At 50.2% G+C, this 19,665-nt stretch overlaps 2 protein-coding genes across 3 annotated transcripts in view; both read left to right on the forward strand.

Annotated features, from left to right (window-relative positions):
- The first annotated feature begins 5,780 nt into the window (after positions 1 to 5,780).
- On the forward strand, positions 5,781 to 11,714 carry FZD2 (frizzled class receptor 2). 2 transcript variants are annotated; one of them, XR_010937652.1, is made up of 3 exons: positions 5,795 to 7,504; positions 7,644 to 8,487; positions 11,394 to 11,714. XR_010937652.1 is itself a non-coding variant. In XM_067716819.1 (1 exon), exon 1 carries the CDS (start codon positions 5,811 to 5,813, stop codon positions 7,506 to 7,508), a length of 1,698 nt encoding a protein of 565 aa, XP_067572920.1. In that variant the 5' UTR covers positions 5,781 to 5,810; the 3' UTR covers positions 7,509 to 7,631. The 2 variants fall into 2 exon arrangements, 1 of the variants encoding a protein (XP_067572920.1); XM_067716819.1 differs by lacking the exons at positions 7,644 to 8,487; positions 11,394 to 11,714 and having other exon boundaries at positions 5,781 to 7,631.
- Positions 8,355 to 19,665, forward strand: part of MEIOC (meiosis specific with coiled-coil domain) — a 70,917-nt gene continuing 59,606 nt past the window's right edge. Inside the window, exon 1 of the mRNA XM_067716814.1 lies at positions 8,355 to 8,487. Coding sequence (XP_067572915.1) covers positions 8,383 to 8,487 — 105 coding nt within the window. The 5' untranslated portion in view covers positions 8,355 to 8,382. The remainder of the gene's footprint in view (positions 8,488 to 19,665) is intronic.

The raw sequence follows: 19,665 nt of genomic DNA on the forward strand, positions 1-19,665 counted from the left end.
TGGGTGGCATTTTTTTTTAATATTTATTTATTTATTTGGTTACACCGGATCTTAGTTGCCACACGTGGGATCTTCGTTGCCGCATGCGGGGTCTTTGTTGTGGCATGCGGGGTCTTCGTTGTGGCATGCGGGTTCTTTAGTTGTGGCATGCGGGATCTAGTTCCCTGACCAGGGATCCATCCGCCTGCATTGGGAGTGTGGATTCTTAGCCACTGGACCACCAGGGAAGTCCCTGGGTGGCATCTTTACAGTGGGCACTCAACTCTTATCCCAGATATCAGATTTGTAAGCCAAGAGGTAATTGACAGTAGTGTCCCAGGATTTGGGGCAGAAGTGGCAGTGCACTGGGCACTGGGAACACCTGGGTTCCCAGTCAATAGCAGAAGCCCCAGACCAACCGGAAATATTCCTCAGGAAGGAACAGTAGCCAGGTTCTCTGCAGACCATCACCCGCTAGACTGTAAGCTCCCTGAAGCTGCAGCCTAGGTCTCTGCAGACTTTGTCTGCTTTGCATATAGTAGATGTTCAATAATTTGTTGGATGAAAACAATAGCTATTATTTACCAAGCTTTTAGCCTAGCAACAGGTCAAGCTAGTGCCATAATCTATCTCATTTAATTCTCACAACTGAGACAAGGTGAATAAAAATTCTGACTTGAGACTCTCAAGATCCAGGAAAAACAAATCTGGGACATTCTCCTGTTGGCTAGAGTCTTTCCTGGCCCTACGGCTCCTACTCAGTGTCCCTCCTCCACAGCTCATGGTTCTGAAATATTGACATCCCTGAAACTTTAGTCTTCTCACCCAATCCCCTTTCCCTAGGTGATCTTAGCCAATCTCATGGCTTCAGCCACAGGCTAAAGGTACCAGATCTAAATCTACCCAGAGCTCCTTCCTGGTCCTGTGTTAGAATAGCTAACTGTTTTCCGGACATCTTCTCTTGGACATACTATAGGCTTGACCTGTCTTGACTGTGCTCATTATCCACCTGTCCCTGCATTTCCTAGCCTGGTTAATGACATCAGGGCATCTAGATCAGAAAACTTGGTTGGCCTCCTCCCTTACTCTCTCTTCTCTACACTGCCTTGGCTCAGTTCACGCCCTCAGCATCTCTTGCCTGGTCTCTTGCAATCTATTCCTAACTGGTATCTCTGACTCAGCTGACTCAAGTCATGCTCCTTCTAACTGTCCAAATGCACCATCTAAAACTTAAGTGTGGAGACTTCCCTGGTGGTCCAGTGGTTAAGACTCTGCGTTTCCAATGCAGGGGGCACGGGTTCGATCTCTGATCGGGGAGCTAAGATCCCACATGCCATCCCACATGCCTCACGGCGCGACCAAAAATTTAAAAATGAAAAATAAAAAAATATAAAAGTTAAGTGTGACCATTTCACTTCCCTAAACACTCCAGTGCTCTCCACCTCCAGGAGTCCAGATTATGTGCACAGTATCTCAGGTCCCTACTTATTTAAAACCTCCTCTGCCGGGACTTCTCTGGTGGTTCAGTGGTTAAGAATCCACCTTCCAATGTGGGGGACGAGGGTTCGATCCCTGGTCGGGGAACTAAGATCCCACATACTGCGGGGCAACTAATCCCAAGCACCACAACTACTGAGCCCACACGCTCTGCAGCCCGCGTGCCACAGCTATAGAGAAGCCTGTGCACCGCAGCGAAGAGCCCTCAGGCTGCAACAAAGATCCCGCGTGTCACAACTAAGACCCGACGCAGCCAAATAAATAAATAATCAATTAATTAATTATAATAATAATAAAAATAAAACCTCCTCTGCCATCACTCTCCTAGATGTTCACGGGGCTCTAACAGGACCAAAGTGCTTGTATACTTGTGCCCCCTGCCCCTTCCATCCATTTCACTGCACTACACCCTTGCACATGGTGTTCCCTCTGTCTGGAAAACCTATCCCTGCCTTGAGATTATAAGTTCATATATTTTAAAAAATTTATTTATTTATTTTTAGCTGCATTGGGTCTTCATTGTGGTGCACGGTCTTCCTCTAGTTGCGGCAAGTGGGGGCTACTCTTCGTTGCGGTGTGCAGGCTTCTCATTGTGGTGGCTTCTCTTGTTGAGGAGCACAGGCTCTAGGCGCGCGGGCTTCAGTAGTTGTGGCACATGGGCTTAGTTGTTCCGTGGAATGTGGGATCTTCGTGGACCAGGGCTCGAACCTGTGTCCCCTGCGTTGGCAGGCAGATTCTTAACCACTGCTCCACCAGGGAAAGCCCCTAAGTTCACATTTGTATACCTAGCACCTTACACATGGTCTGCAAGGCCCTGCAGGTGTCACACCTGCTGGCCTCTCTTTACCTCATCCTATTTTACTCCTCAGTCCAACCTCAGAGGCCTCCTCTGCCCTCTCCAACTCAGTCAAATTCCCTCCCCAATTATGCTTTCATAGCACCATGGACTTTCCCTTCGTAGCACTCAATCCTATCGCAATTTCACATCCATTAAAGTGACTATGTGAGCTTCCCTGGTGGCGCAGTGGTTGAGAGTTCGCCTGCCGATGCAGGGGACACGGGTTCGTGCCCCGGTCCGGGAGGATCCCACGTGCCGCGGAGCGGCTGGGCCCGTGAGCCATGGCCGCTGAGCCTGCGCGTCCGGAGCCTGTGCTCCGCAACGGGAGAGGCCACAGCAGTGAGAGGCCCGCGTACCGCAAAAAAAAAAAACAGTGACCATGTGATGACTGTGAATCTCTCCCACTAGAATATAAGCTCCACAGGAATAGGGGTTGGGTCTGATGGTCAATATATATTTGTTAAGCGCGTAAACGCACACAATTTTTATAGACATTAGGGGCTGTGTGGTGTAGGAGACAGAACACAGCTTTAAGATTCAAGCAGGCCTGGGTTTAAATCTCAGCTCTGCCATTTACTACGTGACCTTGAGAAAGTTGCCAGATCTCATCAAGGTCAGATTCTTCATCCATAAACACAATGCAATACCTACTTTGTAGGCATGCACGTAATGTATGCGCAGTGCTCAGTGAGTGCTTGATAAACCTTAGTAATTACAATTACTAGGCATCCATTTCAGGTAAAAATGCAGATAAATGTAAGATCTTCATAGAATCACTTTTCTTCTGGGATACCGTCAACTCGTAAAGGGCAGGGACGCCGTCACTTTTCTCTGTCTTGCCCACAGCACCTACCACAGTGGTCTAAAATCAGAAGACTCAATAAAAATGCGTTGCAGAATGACAGGTTGACTGAGTGAATGAAAGGATGTCTTTTATTTCTTTTTTCCAGCTTCAGCTCCCCCTTTGCCTTGGGGGTGGCTGGGGAACGGATAGCTGTCGCTTGTCACTCAAGCCTGGCCCAAGGGTAGGAAAACAGGTTTGTCATGGAAGGAAATTGAAGATGCTGCATTTCTATTGGAGATTTACTCTCAATTTCCTATCGGACTGTGAGAGCTTCCTGAGTAGAGTGGAGGAACCTGTCTTACTCATTTTTTGTTTTCACCGCTCAGCTCAGAGGCTTGGTACCAGCTCTAGAGATGTCCTGGAGGTAGAGTAGGAGGGGAGATTTGAAGGAGCAGCACCTTGGGCTTAGTTTGGGTCCCACAGAGCAGGACAGCACAATTTTCCCATCTCTAGACTGCTCTGGGGTGAAGGTGGACTTGTGGGTGGAATGGAAATAAAATGGAGAGCTAAGACATAGCCCCCTGATTTTGAAGGGAATCTTTCTGCCTAAAGTAGTGAAAAGTCGACCTGTCCAGGAAGTGATAAGGAGAATTTTCATGTTGTAAAGAACCTGAAAATCTGTATTTCATTCAATCAAGAAAAAAAAAAAAATTGAATCCTATCAAACCTGGATCCATTGTTTTTATCTATGACTTAGAATTTTCTTTCCTTCTTCCTATTCTCTTCTTCTTTTTTTCTCTTCGGTTTCTCTTTTTGTTGTTGTTTGTTTTTTGGTTTTGTTTTTAAAGCAGTCCTTTTCTAGATTGGATCAGGAAACAGCTCGCCAGGCTGGGAGGATTTGGCCCATACAGAGAAGGAAGGGGGTTTTCTAAACTCAATTTTCTTTCTTCTTTTTACGTGTCCCCCCTTCCCTCTGAGAGACAATAAAAATATTTGATCCACCATCCAGTACCAGGCTCAGGAGATTTACATGCAAATTCCCCCTCTCCTCCCCAGAACCCCCTCTCAAACTTAAAATCCAAGAAGGCAGAAAACAGAAGAAAACCTTTCTAAGCTAGCCGGAACCCTGCTGGCCACCGCCATCCACCCCCAGCCAGGTAAGTGTGGATGTGTGTGTGTGGGGGGGTTAAACCACACAACCCCCGCCTCCTCCCTCGCCACACACACCACCCGTTTCTGCTGTGGAATCACTTAAGATTTGGGTAAAACTCCCCTCTCTCCTAGGAGACCAAATCTGGAAGCTTTTAGGGGGCGGGGGCAGAGGTGGAGAGAGAGGAGGAAAATTCCCCCAAACGTCCTAAAAGAGTCATCTCTTCAGCTCAAAACTGCTCGTCATCCCCCACTCCTCACCATTAACCTCCGATTAAGACCTCCTCGTTATGGCAACTAAACTTTACTTTGCATAATTAAGATTTGCCTCGGAAGAAAGGGGAGGGAGAAGCCGCAGCTCTAGGCCATTCTCCTTCACCTCACCCCCTCCCACCCCCGCCCCAACCCTCCAGCTCAGGGCCTCTGAGTTCCTGAGTTTTCTCACTTTGAGGTGCCACCGAACACAAAGAACCATAATGGGCTCCTTTGTACTCGCTACGGGGCAATTACGCCCCGGAGTCCAGGCCCCTTTAAGAGCCTCTTAAAGAGACAGGCTCTCGTTTTTCAGAGGGTTATTTAAGGGTGTATGCAGGGGGAGGAGCGAGGCAAACTCCTAGGGGTCTACATATAGGGCGACAGGAAATTTTGTCTAGATTCCATGGGAAGGGGCTGAGAGAAAAGTCTTTGTAAACTGATAGTTTTTAAAAAGTCTCTCCCTTAAACAATTTTTTCTCAAACTTAATACTTTTTTTACTTGATCTGAAAAATTGGACTGGAATAGGTGGGGTTCGAGGAGCAGGGGCGGAGGCAAGGATTTAAAGAGGCCCTATCCCGGAGAGATCCGTGGCCCCCCGGAAGAAGAGTGATCCAGGGCTGAGTGACTCGGGTCCGCCGCAGTTCGGGGAACGTGTGTCTCCGGATCTCGCCGCCGCGACTCCAGAGAAATCCCGTGCTGGGCAAAGGGCCCTTAATATAATAATAGCTTGTCTCTTTAAAAAGCAAAAGGCGGGGGGAAAGTTTTGTTGGCATCTGGTTTCTGATCTCATTATGTTGTGGTTGACCAATCCAGCCCTCGGGGCTGATCCTCGGGTTTAAATCTCATTGGCCGAGAGAACATTTTGGGATGGTGCTTAGAGCTCGACGGGGCGGTTTCAAGGATCCCTTTTTTGGGGGGCTGAGGAGAGGGCGGGGCCGCCGGCGGGGGCCCCCTTGAAACCGACTAATTGGGATCGGAGAGGCCGAGGTGAGGGCTGGAGGAAGGCACAAAGGAGTCGCTGGGCGGAGAAGGGAGGGGAGAGGCGAGAGGAGGAGGACGAGGAGGAGAGAGGGCAAGCAGCGCGCGGTGTCTCCGGCGGCTCAGTCCGACCTCGGCGAGCCAGCGGGCGGGTGCGCCGCCCCCCTCCCCCGCCCGGCCTCCCCAACTCGGCAGCCGCGAGCAAAGTTTGCAAAGAGACGCGGGAGGCGGCGGCCGCGGCGAGGCGGCGGCGGGGAAGGCGCGCGGTCTCGGGGCTGGGGGCGGGGGCGGGGGGGCGTCCGGGAGCCGGGTGGGGGGCGGCGGCCAGCATGCGGCCCCGCAGCGCCCTGCCCCGCCTGCTGCTTCCGCTGCTGCTGCTGCCCGCTGCGGGGCCAGCCCAGTTCCACGGGGAGAAGGGCATCTCCATCCCGGACCACGGCTTCTGCCAGCCCATCTCCATCCCGTTGTGCACGGACATCGCCTACAACCAGACCATCATGCCCAACCTTCTGGGCCATACGAACCAGGAGGACGCAGGACTGGAGGTGCACCAGTTCTACCCATTGGTGAAGGTGCAGTGCTCGCCCGAACTGCGCTTCTTCCTGTGCTCCATGTATGCACCCGTGTGCACTGTGCTGGAGCAGGCCATCCCGCCGTGCCGCTCGATCTGCGAGCGCGCGCGCCAGGGCTGCGAGGCGCTCATGAACAAGTTCGGCTTCCAGTGGCCAGAGCGCCTTCGCTGCGAGCACTTCCCCCGCCACGGCGCGGAGCAGATCTGCGTGGGCCAGAACCACTCGGAGGACGGCGCGCCCGCGTTGCTCACCACCGCGCCGCCGCCGGGCCTGCAGCCGGGTGCGGGGGGCACCCCGGGCGGCCCGGGTGGCGGCGGCTCGCCCCCGCGCTATGCCACGCTGGAGCACCCGTTCCACTGTCCGCGCGTCCTCAAGGTGCCGTCCTATCTCAGCTACAAGTTTCTGGGCGAACGCGACTGCGCGGCTCCGTGCGAGCCGGCGCGGCCCGACGGCTCCATGTTCTTCTCCCAGGAAGAGACGCGCTTTGCGCGACTCTGGATCCTCACCTGGTCCGTGTTGTGCTGCGCCTCCACCTTTTTCACCGTCACCACGTACCTGGTGGACATGCAGCGCTTCCGCTACCCGGAGCGGCCCATCATCTTTCTGTCAGGCTGCTACACTATGGTGTCGGTGGCCTACATCGCGGGCTTCGTGCTCCAGGAGCGCGTGGTGTGTAACGAGCGCTTCTCCGAGGACGGCTACCGTACGGTGGTGCAGGGCACCAAGAAGGAGGGCTGCACCATCCTCTTCATGATGCTCTACTTCTTCAGCATGGCCAGTTCCATCTGGTGGGTCATCCTGTCGCTCACCTGGTTCCTGGCGGCGGGCATGAAGTGGGGCCACGAGGCCATCGAGGCCAACTCGCAGTACTTCCACCTGGCCGCGTGGGCCGTGCCCGCCGTCAAGACCATCACAATCCTGGCCATGGGCCAGATTGACGGCGACCTGCTGAGCGGCGTGTGCTTCGTGGGCCTCAACAGCCTGGACCCGCTGCGGGGCTTCGTGCTGGCGCCGCTCTTCGTGTACCTGTTCATAGGCACGTCCTTCCTCCTGGCCGGTTTCGTGTCACTCTTCCGCATCCGTACCATCATGAAGCACGACGGCACCAAGACGGAGAAGCTGGAGCGGCTCATGGTGCGCATCGGCGTCTTCTCGGTGCTGTACACGGTGCCCGCCACCATCGTCATCGCCTGCTATTTCTACGAGCAGGCCTTCCGAGAGCACTGGGAGCGCTCGTGGGTGAGCCAGCACTGCAAGAGCCTGGCCATCCCGTGCCCGGCGCACTACACGCCGCGCATGTCACCCGACTTCACCGTCTACATGATCAAATACCTCATGACGCTCATCGTGGGCATCACGTCGGGCTTCTGGATCTGGTCCGGCAAGACGCTGCACTCGTGGAGGAAGTTCTACACGCGTCTCACCAACAGCCGGCACGGCGAGACCACCGTGTGAGCCGGAGCTCCGGCGCCGCGTCCCCAGCCGGGCCGGCACCTCGCGCTCCGCCCCCAGGGAGGGGGGGGGGCGCTCCTACAGACTCCTTATTTTATTTTTTTAAATAAAGAACAATCGAAACCATTTCTTTTTTAGGTCGCTTTTTAAAGAGAACTCTGCCCAACACCCCCACCAGGTTTGTAATTAAAACTGTAAATAGTTTTTGTAAATTTAATTATATATTTTCTATTTAAAAGAAAAAAGGAAAAAAGGGGGGGGAGCAGTGAGGGGCGCCAGGCCTGAGGAATGGGGAAGAGGGGGAGTTGGGGGGGTTCTCCTTTCTTCAGTCCCCTTTCAAACACCACCCCCTACTTCGGTTTGAGTATTTTGGTGATTTGACAGGGCTGGGCCTGCTGGAAGAGGCTATAAGTAGTTGGGAGTTACATTCAGGTTCTAAAGCCAAATTTGTGAGCCTTCTCACTGACGCTGGTCTGTGGAAGCAGTTGGATACTTTTGATCAAGACTTGGATTCGTTTTGATTTCCCTTTCCCCCTTTCTCACTTGTCCTGTCTCCTTCACTCGCTCTTTGGAAACTTCCCAAAGGAGATGAAGACGTGGAAAAAAAAAAAAAAAAACCCGAACCAAAGGGTGGGGAGAGGGCGGAGATCGTGTGAGGAATGGCCTCCACCCCTACCCTCCGGGCCCACCCCCCTGCTGGCAGGAAGATCTTTCTTCTCTGACTCTTCTTCTTTTCAACTCGCTGCCCCGAGCACTTGGAGGGGGCAGAAAGTGTTTTGCGATGTGTGTTTTGAAACAACCCAACCTCCCCACCCCACTACGTTGAGTACCGATCCTGACCGCCTCCATTTTTAGGGGGAGCATCATCAGCTCGCAGATGCTGGGATCTGGAGATCACCTTGCATCTTCTCCTTTCCCCTGCTGTCTGCTCCTCACCTGCTCTCCCCCCCACCCCCAACTGACTATCTCCTCTGGCATTCAGGTTAGAAGTTTGTGGGGTGGTTTGTGCGCTGTGTGGGGGGTTTTGTTGTTGTTGAAGTTTTTCGTTTTTGTTTTTCAAAAGGCAATAAAATGGGTTTGGTTGGAGGGAGGGAACGGATGGATGGGCTGGTGGGATTTTTAGTTTTCCTTTGACAAAAGACTGGTTTCTTTTCAAACTTGTCCAGAAGGGGGAAGGGGGGAAAAAACGTGAGTATCTTTGCTTTGGAAGAAGGCTCTGGGCAGGCTCTTTGTGACTGTGGGGGTGGGGTTGAGTGTTCACATGACATTCTATATCACAAGATTGATAGAATGTTTATAACATGTTTCTTATCTTCCCCCTAACTCCCACAAATAAAAGTCAAGACTTCTCTTAAAGTATCTTTCACGCTGGTATGAGAATTGCAGTTTCCAATACACATCATTTCCCTCAACTATTTGGAGTATTTTAGAATTTTAATTACCATGGATCGATTTGAAGACCAAGGGATGGGGTGAAACAAGTTTGCCCCATAACTCAACTTTTCAGCATCTCCTGTTTCTTGATAATAGTGCAAATTAAAGCTAATAATCATCATAATAAAGTGCATTTAATTATCTTCTAGAGAGCTAGCCCTTTAATTGTATTTAACAGGGTTGTAACATTTTATTAGTTTAACCAAACCAAACACCTCCTCCTTCCATCTCCCCCTGACCTAGTTGGTTGGGGGTGGGGTGGAGAAGAGGTTCCCTGCCCCGATCTTGCTTTTTTAGCCAAACCGTGGTAGGGAAAATGGTGCCTTAACACCCTTTGTTAGCAGGCTTTGGGATAAGGGAGAAAGTAAGTTAGAACCCCTACTTCGAAGTGTTTGCCTGTGTTAGTTTATGTTGGGGGAGGGGATCTGGAAATGTTTGGTGGTAATTGAACACGTATGTGGGGCTTTGCTGGGAATTGAATGAGGCCTGGGGATTTCAGCAGAGTCCCCTTCCCCAAATGTATAACCCTCCCCCAGATGATTGGTACCAGTGGCCAACATTATAAGTTAAAACTAGCCTCTTCTCAAATGATGGTGTGTGTGAAGTCCCAACAGGAGATTCCCTCAACTATCCAAGAAGCAGGCCAGGGAGGTGGCACCGCCCTGTAGCTCCATTTGTTGCAAGATTCTAAAGGAACCCCACAAGGGCTGCAGGAAAGAGTTAAATTACAAACAAATTGTGAGCGTCTTTCCTGGAAAGAATGGCCAAAGCTTGCGAAAGGGGGGTTGGGGAGGTGGGGGGAGGTTTCCAGTGGCTGGGATGGAGCCCAGTGGGAAGAGGAGTGCTCGTCTCTGCTGAAGATTTGGGAAGAGCCTCCCCTGCCTCTCAGCCCCCAGATCCCAGTTCTGTGTGCTCTGGGTACATTTTGTCAGTGGACCGTCATGCTGATGGCAGGAGGAGATGGTAGACTAGCAACAATACCTTTTTCTTCCCGGAGTGGGGTGGGAGGGAGGGAATTTTGGTAAAGATCCTTCTCAACCCTCCTCCCTCAAAGTCGCCAACGGAGGGGAAAAGGGCCTGAGAACACTGAAAAAATAGGTTCTGTGGCTGGGGAGAGGACAGACAATGAGATAATTGCCTCTCTAGGAAAGGATACATCTTCTAGATGCCCTTCCCTTCTCTAAAGGGCTGAATTACCTTACAGAAAGTATGGGGAACTTTCTCTCTGGCTGCTCTCGTTGCTCTAAGGAAACAACTCTTAGACGGAGGGGGTAGAGGATTTAGGGGACAAAGTGCCCTGGAGTGGAGACCCATAAGTGCAACACTCGAGCTCACTGCCACCCCTGGAGAGGGGTCTGTCTCTGCTCCCTTGTTAGGAAAACCCAGTTAAACACGTGGGCTTGGAGGTGTACTTTCACAGATTTCTAGGTCGCCCTTTAGATAGGACACGGTTTACCCCTTGTAAGTGGGTTGGTCCCTCCGTCTGGAAGACGGAGGCTTTGTCTGGTGAAGGGTCAAGGGCCCAGTAAGAAAGCCCTTCCACTGAGGCCCCCAGGCCTGGGGCAGGTGTTAGGCCACAGCTGCTTTCTACCTGCCCTCCCAATCGTACCCCCTCCCACAAAGGAGCAGCAGTGCTTGGTCTCTAGGAGCAGGGCATCTCTCCTCCAGACTCCCCTGCCTCATGGATCAGACATTTGCTTTTCCTCCCCCACCCCAGATGCCCCTCCCGAAGATGCTTCCACTGCTGACAAACTGTCTGTCCTTTGAAGTGCCCCAGAAAAGAACACTAAGGTTTTCTAAGGCAAAATGCTTCTGGACATCCCCAAAGAGTGAGGATCAGTGGGACCTGGACTTCTAGATCTTTCCAGAAAGCTCTCCAAGAGGGTGTTGGGATCCCTGATCTGGGCTAGATTCTGGAGGTGGGGAGATGCTGTCCCAGGGTGCTGTGGGGCACATGTTTGGGGGAGCAGAGCCCAAGCTCCTGCCATTTCTGAGGCATCATCCCTTTGATAATCCCACTGCTCACTGTAGTAGGTCCCTTCCTTCTTCAGACATAGTCTCCTCACCTCAAAATGCATCTTAAACTTCTGGGGCCACTGACTCCTCTGAGAACCTGAAATATCTTTGGACATCCTCCTGGGAAAAAATGGCCAGACCCCGGAACACAATTTTGTATGTAACGTTAGGGGGGTTATGCACTGTCTAGCTGCACACCCCTCCCCCACACCATCCCCGAGCTGGTTTTTCAGTCCCTGGTTTAGACGTTATCTAGTCTTCATCACTGGGTAGCTCGCCTTCTCCATGGGGCAACCCTTACCTTCTCAGACTCCAGTATCCCCCAGCCTGTAATTCCCTCTGCTGTGGAAAGGAGGGTCAGGAGGGAAAACCGTCAGATCTACAAAACCAGGAACACCCTCAGACTAGGTTATTCACTAGATCCTGTCTCTCTTGCAGGTATCAAGACGCAGCAGAGTAGAATGAATGTTAATACTTTCATAGTCGAGGGAAAAAAGAAGAAAGAGACAGACCGCGTGTGGGGAGTTACAGGCATTGGCATGACACAGTGCAGCTGTGAGTCTCTGGGGACATCTAACCTCTGAGCCTCAGTCCTCATCTGTAAAAGGTGATAGTACCTGTCTGCAAGGTTGTTGTGAAGATTAGATCAGATGATGCATGTACAGAACCAACACATAGTAGAAGCTCAATAAATTGTAGCACTCTTCCAATTACTCAGGATAAATTCCTAAAAATAGAATCACTGGATCAAAGAATGTACATTTCTTGAGGACTTTTGGACTTACTGTTACTGGTAGTTTTAACAAAGCAGAATGATTTCCTGTGCTCCTACTTTTTCTCCCTGACTCGGGGTACCAGCTCACAATCTAGAGGATCCCCGGGGTGGTGGTGGGCAGTGTTTTTCTCCCTTTCTCTCCTCTGATTAGGACAGAAATGTCTTACCCGCCTGAGTGAGCAGGGCACACACGCAGGCGGGCTCTCTCGCTGGCCGGCTTTGAAGCTGGCTAATTAGGGCTAGGGCTGTCACAGCTGGCTTCCCCTGTGCCTCTCCCTGCCCCTGCGCCTCTCCCTCCCCCTGCTCTGCCCCATCCCCAGTCTCATAGCCTGAGAGCGCCTCCCCAGCTGCCTTTCCTTCCACTGCAGGCTTGCGGCTCTTCCCAGCCAGCTGGGAAGACCCTGGGATTTGAGGCCTGGAAGGGCCAAGGTGAAAGCAGCCGAGAAAGGACAAGATAGGACCTGGGACATGGAACAAGCTCATAGACCATTGGTTGGGTTTATAGAGGACTGTCTGTAGCCCCGGACCCCTCCTTATTCCTCATGCAGTCTGGAGAGGAGCCGGCCTGGGCTGGGGGCTGAGCCCTGGGCCCTTTGTTTGAAAGCCAAGCTTTCTGAAGGTTCCAGCCTCCCAACCTGGCCCTTATAATTAGCCCCAATCAGAGTGTTTATGTCGGGGCCTCGTGCAGAACTCAGAGCCCCATGATTTCATTCCAAACTTGGAGTGGGGGGAAGAGCGGAGAGGGAAAGGGATTTGTGTGGGGATGAGCAAAAGAAGGGAGGCTGAGGGTAGGAGGTGATGAGAGCGAGACCTGGGGTGAAGGGTAGAGGAGAAGGTCCTGGGGAGGGGAGGACCACCGCCCTCCATTTGGCCCTTGCAGGGGTCGGGACCCCTCCCAGGGTAGCTGGCACCCTAGCACCCTGACCCTGGGCCAGGCCTGCACGCCTCTGGGCGGGCTCTGTGGGTGGGTGGGCTTGTGCCAGTCGGAAATGGTTTGGATGTAATTAACCCGGCTAATCACCAGCTTCAGCCTGGTGGGAGGGGAGGGTACAGCCCAGAGCCTTGTCTCCCCCGGGAAGCTCTGGCCTCCCTATTCTCCTTCCTCTGACTGGGGGCTGTGGTGCGCCAGTCTCTTCGGCTCCTGGGGATGGTGGAGTCAGAGGGTGGGCAGGGAAGGAATGTAGGAAGGAAGGTGCTTAATTCTGATCTCTGGACTCACCCAGCATGTGACTGACAGGAGGGAGTGTGCCTGAGGTGGCCACAGTGGTGGTGGTTGGAGACTGGGGGGTGACAGCAGGAATCCTGGACACGAGGGAGAGAGGATGCCCAGCCACTGCTCCAGGTGGCACTAGGTGTGTCCCAGAATCAATCAGCATCTCCTTCCAGGTCTAGGCCTCCCAGGGAACTCTGGCATGGGATACGGCTTGTAGGGAATTAAGCGTACTGGGTTTAGTGTCCTGTGGGTGGGGAGAAGGCAGAGTATGGAGTCTGAGCTTCTAACTCCCCTGCTTAAAATACTGTGAAGCCAGCAAGGAATGTCCCAACTCCCGCCCTCACTCAGCACATACAGCTTTCCATGACGTGGATCTGGCTCCTATATCCCCAGTCCTACTTCCCATCATTCTTCCCTACACTCTCACGTGCCAGCCTCCAGAACCCTTATGTTCTCAGACCAACCATGCTCTGTGACTTTGCACATACTGTTCCTGTGGTGCAAATGCCCTTCCCTTCCCCTCACCTGGATATGAACTCCTAGCATCTCAGAACTTACCTGAGGTCAGGTGGCCCTTCTTCAGAGAGCCATATCCCAGGCCAATCCTGTCCCCACACTGTGTTCTCACCTGTCACAGCATATCACATGACTGTTACTCATCTCCTTTCTTGACTGTGACCTCCTTGAGGGAGAGTCTGTGTTTGGTCTTTTATCTCCTTATCCCTGAGCCTAGTAATATGCCTGCCACATAGTGGGTGCCCAAGATCACAGGTTCTGGAGCCAGACTACCTGGGCCTGAATCCTGCCTCAGCTCCTTGCTAGCTGTTGATCCTGGGCAAGTTAATCAACCTCTCTGTGTATTATCTGTAAATGGGGATAGTGATTATACTTACTTTGCAAGACTGGTTTGAGAATTAAACAAACTAATGCAAGTAGAATGTTTAAAAGGTGCCTGGCACCTAGTAAGTGCTTAATAAATGCTAGTTAAGCTTATTCATTCATGTGTTGGCTCCATAGATGTGTATTTAGTGCTTACCACGAGTCAGGCGCTCGCTGAGCTCTAGAGATGCACAAATTCAGTCCCTGCCCATATGTAGCCTGCCATCTAGTTTCTTGAATCAGTGAATGGATAAGTATTAGGTGTAGTACTTATGTGTTTGGTTGTTATATGTTTTGTTAAGCAAGTTCACAATTTAACTGTTTGAGAATGTGTCCAGGCTCAAATATGGGATCATGGTCTACTTGGATTGTGTAAAACAAGCAATGCAATTGGGGACAATCCCTGATAAAGTTGACATATGTAATCTTGGTGTTTGGCGAACATGGGACAGAGGGTCCGGGAAGCCTCCTGCTCAATCTTCACTGCTAATGAGAATGTTTTAAAAAATATTTTTTCTGCAAGGCAGAATAATTACTCTCATAGAAATATACAATGAACACATCAAAATTTTCATTTAACTCATTAGTTAGTGAAGGTAAGACATTCAAAGTAGAATCCAAAGAACAGAACATGTCTAGGCCACCAAGAAATAAATTTGCTTAATGCAAAACTGGGCAGTTTCCACTGGACAACAATCAATTGCATCTCCACCAGACACAATTTACATGGACAAAAATCATTTCCATTACTATCAGTTGTCTGAGTTGTAAAATAACTGAAGATAATAAAACTCAGAGACGATCTTCAAGGACATACAGTAATATTTTTGACCATTACAAAGTCTTTTAGTTTTCTTCGATAAGGAGTTCTGAACTCACATACCTGAAGATGACAAGTGCCACTCACCCCTTCCAATCAAAGAGCTTTAGTGCCAGTAGGGAGCCCAGTTCCATCCAGAGAGAGCTGGAAATCTTCCAGCCATCCCCAGCCTGGCACAGCTTTTGTCCACCTTTTCTTCCCCACCTTTATCTCTCTGGCTCTTCTCTCTCCCTAACCCTAACCCTATCCCCACCACTCACAACCCCTCTAATTGTGCAGCCAATCCATTCATCCCTCTATGTGGTAACCATCATTTATTGAACACTTTCTATATGCTAGACACTGCTAAGCTCAATACATTCATAATAGCATTTAATGTTCAAAAGAACTATGAAATGAGCGTTATCTTTACCTCAAATTACAGCATATTAAAGTACCTGAGGGAATCGCCCAGTGGTCCAGTGGTTAGGACTCGACGCTTTCACTGCCATGGGCCTGGGATCAATCCCTGGTCGGAGAACTAAGATCCTGTAAGCCGTGCGGTGTGGCCAGAAAAAAAAAGAAAGAAAGAAAAAAAAGAAAAAAAAAGTACCTGAGATTCATGGAAACAGCTATTCCAAGGGCACCTAGCTAGTCAGAGCAGAGCACATGCAGTCAGACTCTTTTTTAAAAAAATTAATTTATTTATTTTATTTATTTTATTTTTGGCTGCGTTGGATCTTCATTTCGGTGCGTGGGCTTCTCATCTCGGTGGCTTCTCTTGTTGCAGAGCACAGGCTCTAGGCACACGGGCTTCAGTAGTTGTGGCATGTGGGTTCAGTAGTTGTGGCTCGTGGGCTCTAGAGCGCAGGCTCAGTAGTTGTGGCACACGAGCTTAGTTGCTCTCCACCATGTGGGATCTTCCCGGACCAGGGTTCGAACACATGTCCCCTGCATTGGCAGGCGGATTCTTAACCACTGTGTCACCAGGGAAGCCCAGCAGTCAGACTCTTAACCACAGTACCAGAAATAGTAAATGGGGTCACTTCTCATGCCAACTGTTATTAACTGGTAGTGACTACCTGGAGGATTGTGTTGAGAAGGATTCTGAGGCATCCTCTTGGTTCAGTGGGTGATAGTGCTGGGATCTACTAGTGATGTCTGCCATGGTCACCAAATCAGAGAATGTAAAGGTTGGCAAGCATGCCAGATGCTTGTCAGGCTGGCTTTATACTATACTGTCTCGTGCCTCATCTCCTGAACATTCTTTTTTTTTACATTGCTGATGGCAGCTTCTTACTTTAAGGCCTGAGCTCTGAGCCCTCCCTCACTGTCTGGATCTCAATGCCACTTTTCTAGGTCTTTGCTACTTGAAGTGTGATCCCATCAGCTTTCTGCCCTGCCCTCCCCAGCCTCCCCCCACACCCAGCAGTGCCAGCACCTGGGAGCTTGTTAGAAAAACAGAATCTTGGGCCTGACCTCATACCTACTGTATCAGAAGCTGCATTTTAACAAGATTTCCAGGGGATTTGTTTGCACATTCAAGTGTGAGGAGCACTGGTCCAAGGGACCGCTTTACTCAACTGCACCTGCCCCCACCTCAGTAGCCAGAATCATCTTCTAGAAAGGTGCTGGCTCAGGCCCAGGTCTACATATTCCCAACGGACCCTAATACTTAGCCCAGCAGAACCAGATGCATTTACAAACTATTTCAATTGAGGTATAAAGACTTTAAGACATCTTCCCCCACCCTGGAAAAACCTTGCAGGATTCTCTGGCTTTTCCCATTAGGGCTGTGAGTGCCTCTGGGTCTGCTGGCCACACCTCTACAGCTCAGCACCACATCCTTTCCTGTTTTCTGAGACTCTGCACAGTCTCCCTGAGGCCTCAAGAATCCAGCCCGAACTTTCCACCCTAGCCTTTGAGACCTTTGCCCCTTCTCATAGCGGTCGGAGGAGTTAGATTGGAGTTGGATGGGCAGCACAGAGACGTGGAGGAGAAATAGTTGCTGAATCTGAGAGCAATAGGTGCTCATTCGATCATTGGTTCAACCCGTGGTGTTGAGAACTGTTCTGTGCCAGGCACTGAGGATGCAGCAGTGAATAGAGCATTGGTCTCTGCTCTTGAGGAAAGTGGACATGTAAGCAGGTAATTGCAATGGAATGTGACACAAAAGGCAGACAGTAGGGTTGCCTGGAAAAAGACAAGGGTCCTCTAGGCAGAGGGAACAACGTGAGCAAAGCCATGGAAGAACATGGCCTGATCAGGGAACAGCGAGGACAGTGGGCCTGGGGCATAGGCAGAGTGTGGAGGAGAATGGCAGGGCCCATCTAAGTGAGGATTTGGGCTGATCCCCAGCAAAATTTAAATCTCATGGTGGCTTGGGCCTGTAGCACATGTCTGAGCCACCCCTGCTTGCTCTTAACACCAGATCTCATTTCTTTGCTGACGTAAGCCAATCAAAATCAGGAAACATTCTCTCTCTCTCTCTCTCTCTCTCTCTCTCACACACACACACACACACACACACACACACACACACACACACACACGACATGTTTAACAAGACATGTTAAAGTGAAATGTTAGTGGGTTTGGGATCTATGGCCTCTCTCCAATCAAAGACTGGTTCCATCCCTGCCAATACCCCCTTTTCACACAAGTAGGAGCAAGAATGATCAGTGAATTAAGGAAAGAACTCTAGGGCAGGACTTTGGGTCTCATCTAGAGATGGGGGCAGGCATGGCTACATGTATGTACCAGATCTGACAGTGTGCCTGTGCCTGTATGTGTGTGTGTGTGTGTGTGCATGTATATGTGTGAGTGTACACATGCCACACCTCTGGGGAGGGGTAGGAATCCATTCCCTTGAAATCTCAGGAGATATCATTCCAGTTCCTTGTCAGAGAAAGAGCGATAGACTGTTCCATTGATGCCCCTCTAGGATTTCTATGGGAAATTTACTTGGGGCTTGAAAAGTGAGGGGACTTTAATACATAACTTCAAATTCTTTGACACTCCTCTTGAGAGGTGGGGTCTATGTTTCCTCATCTTGAATCTGGGCTCCTTTGAGCAGTTGAGTGTGATGGAAGTGATGTTCTGTAACATGCAAGTCTGGATCACGAAAGAACCCTTGCCTCTTGAGTGGCCTGAGCTGCCATGCAAGAAGTCGGACTAACCCGAGGCCGCCATGATAGAGAGGCCAGATGTAGGTGCTCTGGTTAATAGTTCTAGCTGAGCCCAACTTTGCAGCCATCCCGCCTGACACACCAGACATGTGGGTACAACCACCTTGAATCCTCCAGGCCAGCCTGTCCTCCAGCTGAATATCATCGTGTCCTCAGCGATGCCATGTGGAACAGAAGAATTACCCAGCCAAGCCCTGCCCACATTCCTAACCCATAAAATGGGTGAGATATACTAAAATGGTTGTGGTTGTAAGCTACTAAGTTTTGGGGTACTTTGTTATGCAATGGATAACTGAAACAAGTGGAAATAATAATAATTAAGTTTATTAAGTACTTACTATGTGTCTGGCACTAAGTATTTGACATGTATTAACTCTTTCATTCCTAAGAAGAGGATTCCTAACTCAAAGGAACAGCTTGTAAGTGGGATCACTTAGAATTGAACCCAGGCAGTCTGAAGCCAGAGCCCATGCTCTGAACCCTTACCTTAGACTGTAGAATAGTAGAGATTAAAAGGATCTGAGGACTTCCCTGGTGGTGCAGTGGTTGAGAGTCCGCCTGCCAATGCAGGGGACACGGGTTCGTGCCCCAGTCCGGGAAGATCCCACATGCCGCGGAGCGGCTGGGCCCGTGAGCCATGGCCGCTGAGCCTGCACGTCCAGAGCCTGTGCTCCGCAACGGGAGAGGCCACAACAGTGAGAGGCCTGCTACCACAAAAACAAAAACAAACAAACAAAAAAAAGATCTGAAAGATCACATGACTGAACTCCTTTATTTTACAGATAAGGAATGGAATATCATTAAATTCACCCTTGTAATGTATATAATTCAATGATTTTAGTATCTTCATAGAGCTATACAACAATCAGCACTATCTAGTTTTAGAACATGTTCATCACTCCCCAGAAAGAAACCCTGTATCTATTAGCAGTCACTCCCCAATTCCACTCTCTCCTCCTCGAGCCCACTGACATACTTTCTGCCTCTAGAGCGAGCCTATTCTGGACATTTCATATGAATGAAATCATACAACATGAGGCCTTTTGTGTCTGGCTTCTTTCACATAGTATCTTTCAAGATTCATCCATGTTGTTTCATGTATCGGTACTTCATTTATTTTTATTGCCCAATAATATTCCATTGTATGGACATGTCACAGTTTATCTACTTAAGAGATGGAGAACCAGGAGAATTAAAAGAAGAACCCTAGGATCCCACAGTCTCTTTGTGCCAAGTCAGGACCAGATCCCAAGTTTGATGACTCGGTCTATGGAAAAAAACAGAATGGAACATTCTTCTATCTCAAAACCCCCTTCCTCTGGACCACAGCAATTGCCTCCTATCCCAGGGTCACCTTACCAAAAATCTTGGTTTCAATCTCTGCCATTCACTGTAGGTGTGCAAAAATGACTAGCTCCTTCTCAGGACTTCTGGGTGCACACGTGCACGCACACACACACACACACACACACACACACACACACACACATCTTCATCAGAGCTAGGTAAAATTTCTGTTGATACCATCTCAGTGATCAGGATTTTTGCTTTCAAAGGTATCAACCTGGCTCAAGGTCCTGCACTAGGAACTTCTCTTGTCCTTCTCTTCTTTCCCATTCTTTCCTCGTGTCATTTAAAGTGGAAAAACTCTGTGACTACATGTGGTTGTCAGCTTCTAAGTTGGCCCCCACTGATCCCTGCTTCCTGGGGTTCATGTCCTTGTGTAATCTCTTTCCTGAGAGAGACTGAGGCATGTGAATGAGCTTGGAAGCAGATTCCCTTCCCCAAGCCCTGCCCTAATCAAGACTTTGAATGAGACCACAGCCCCAGCCAGCAGCTGGACTGCAACCACATGA

The sequence above is a fragment of the Pseudorca crassidens genome, chromosome 19 (genome assembly GCF_039906515.1).
Source record: "Pseudorca crassidens isolate mPseCra1 chromosome 19, mPseCra1.hap1, whole genome shotgun sequence".
Taxonomy (NCBI): domain Eukaryota; kingdom Metazoa; phylum Chordata; class Mammalia; order Artiodactyla; family Delphinidae; genus Pseudorca; species Pseudorca crassidens.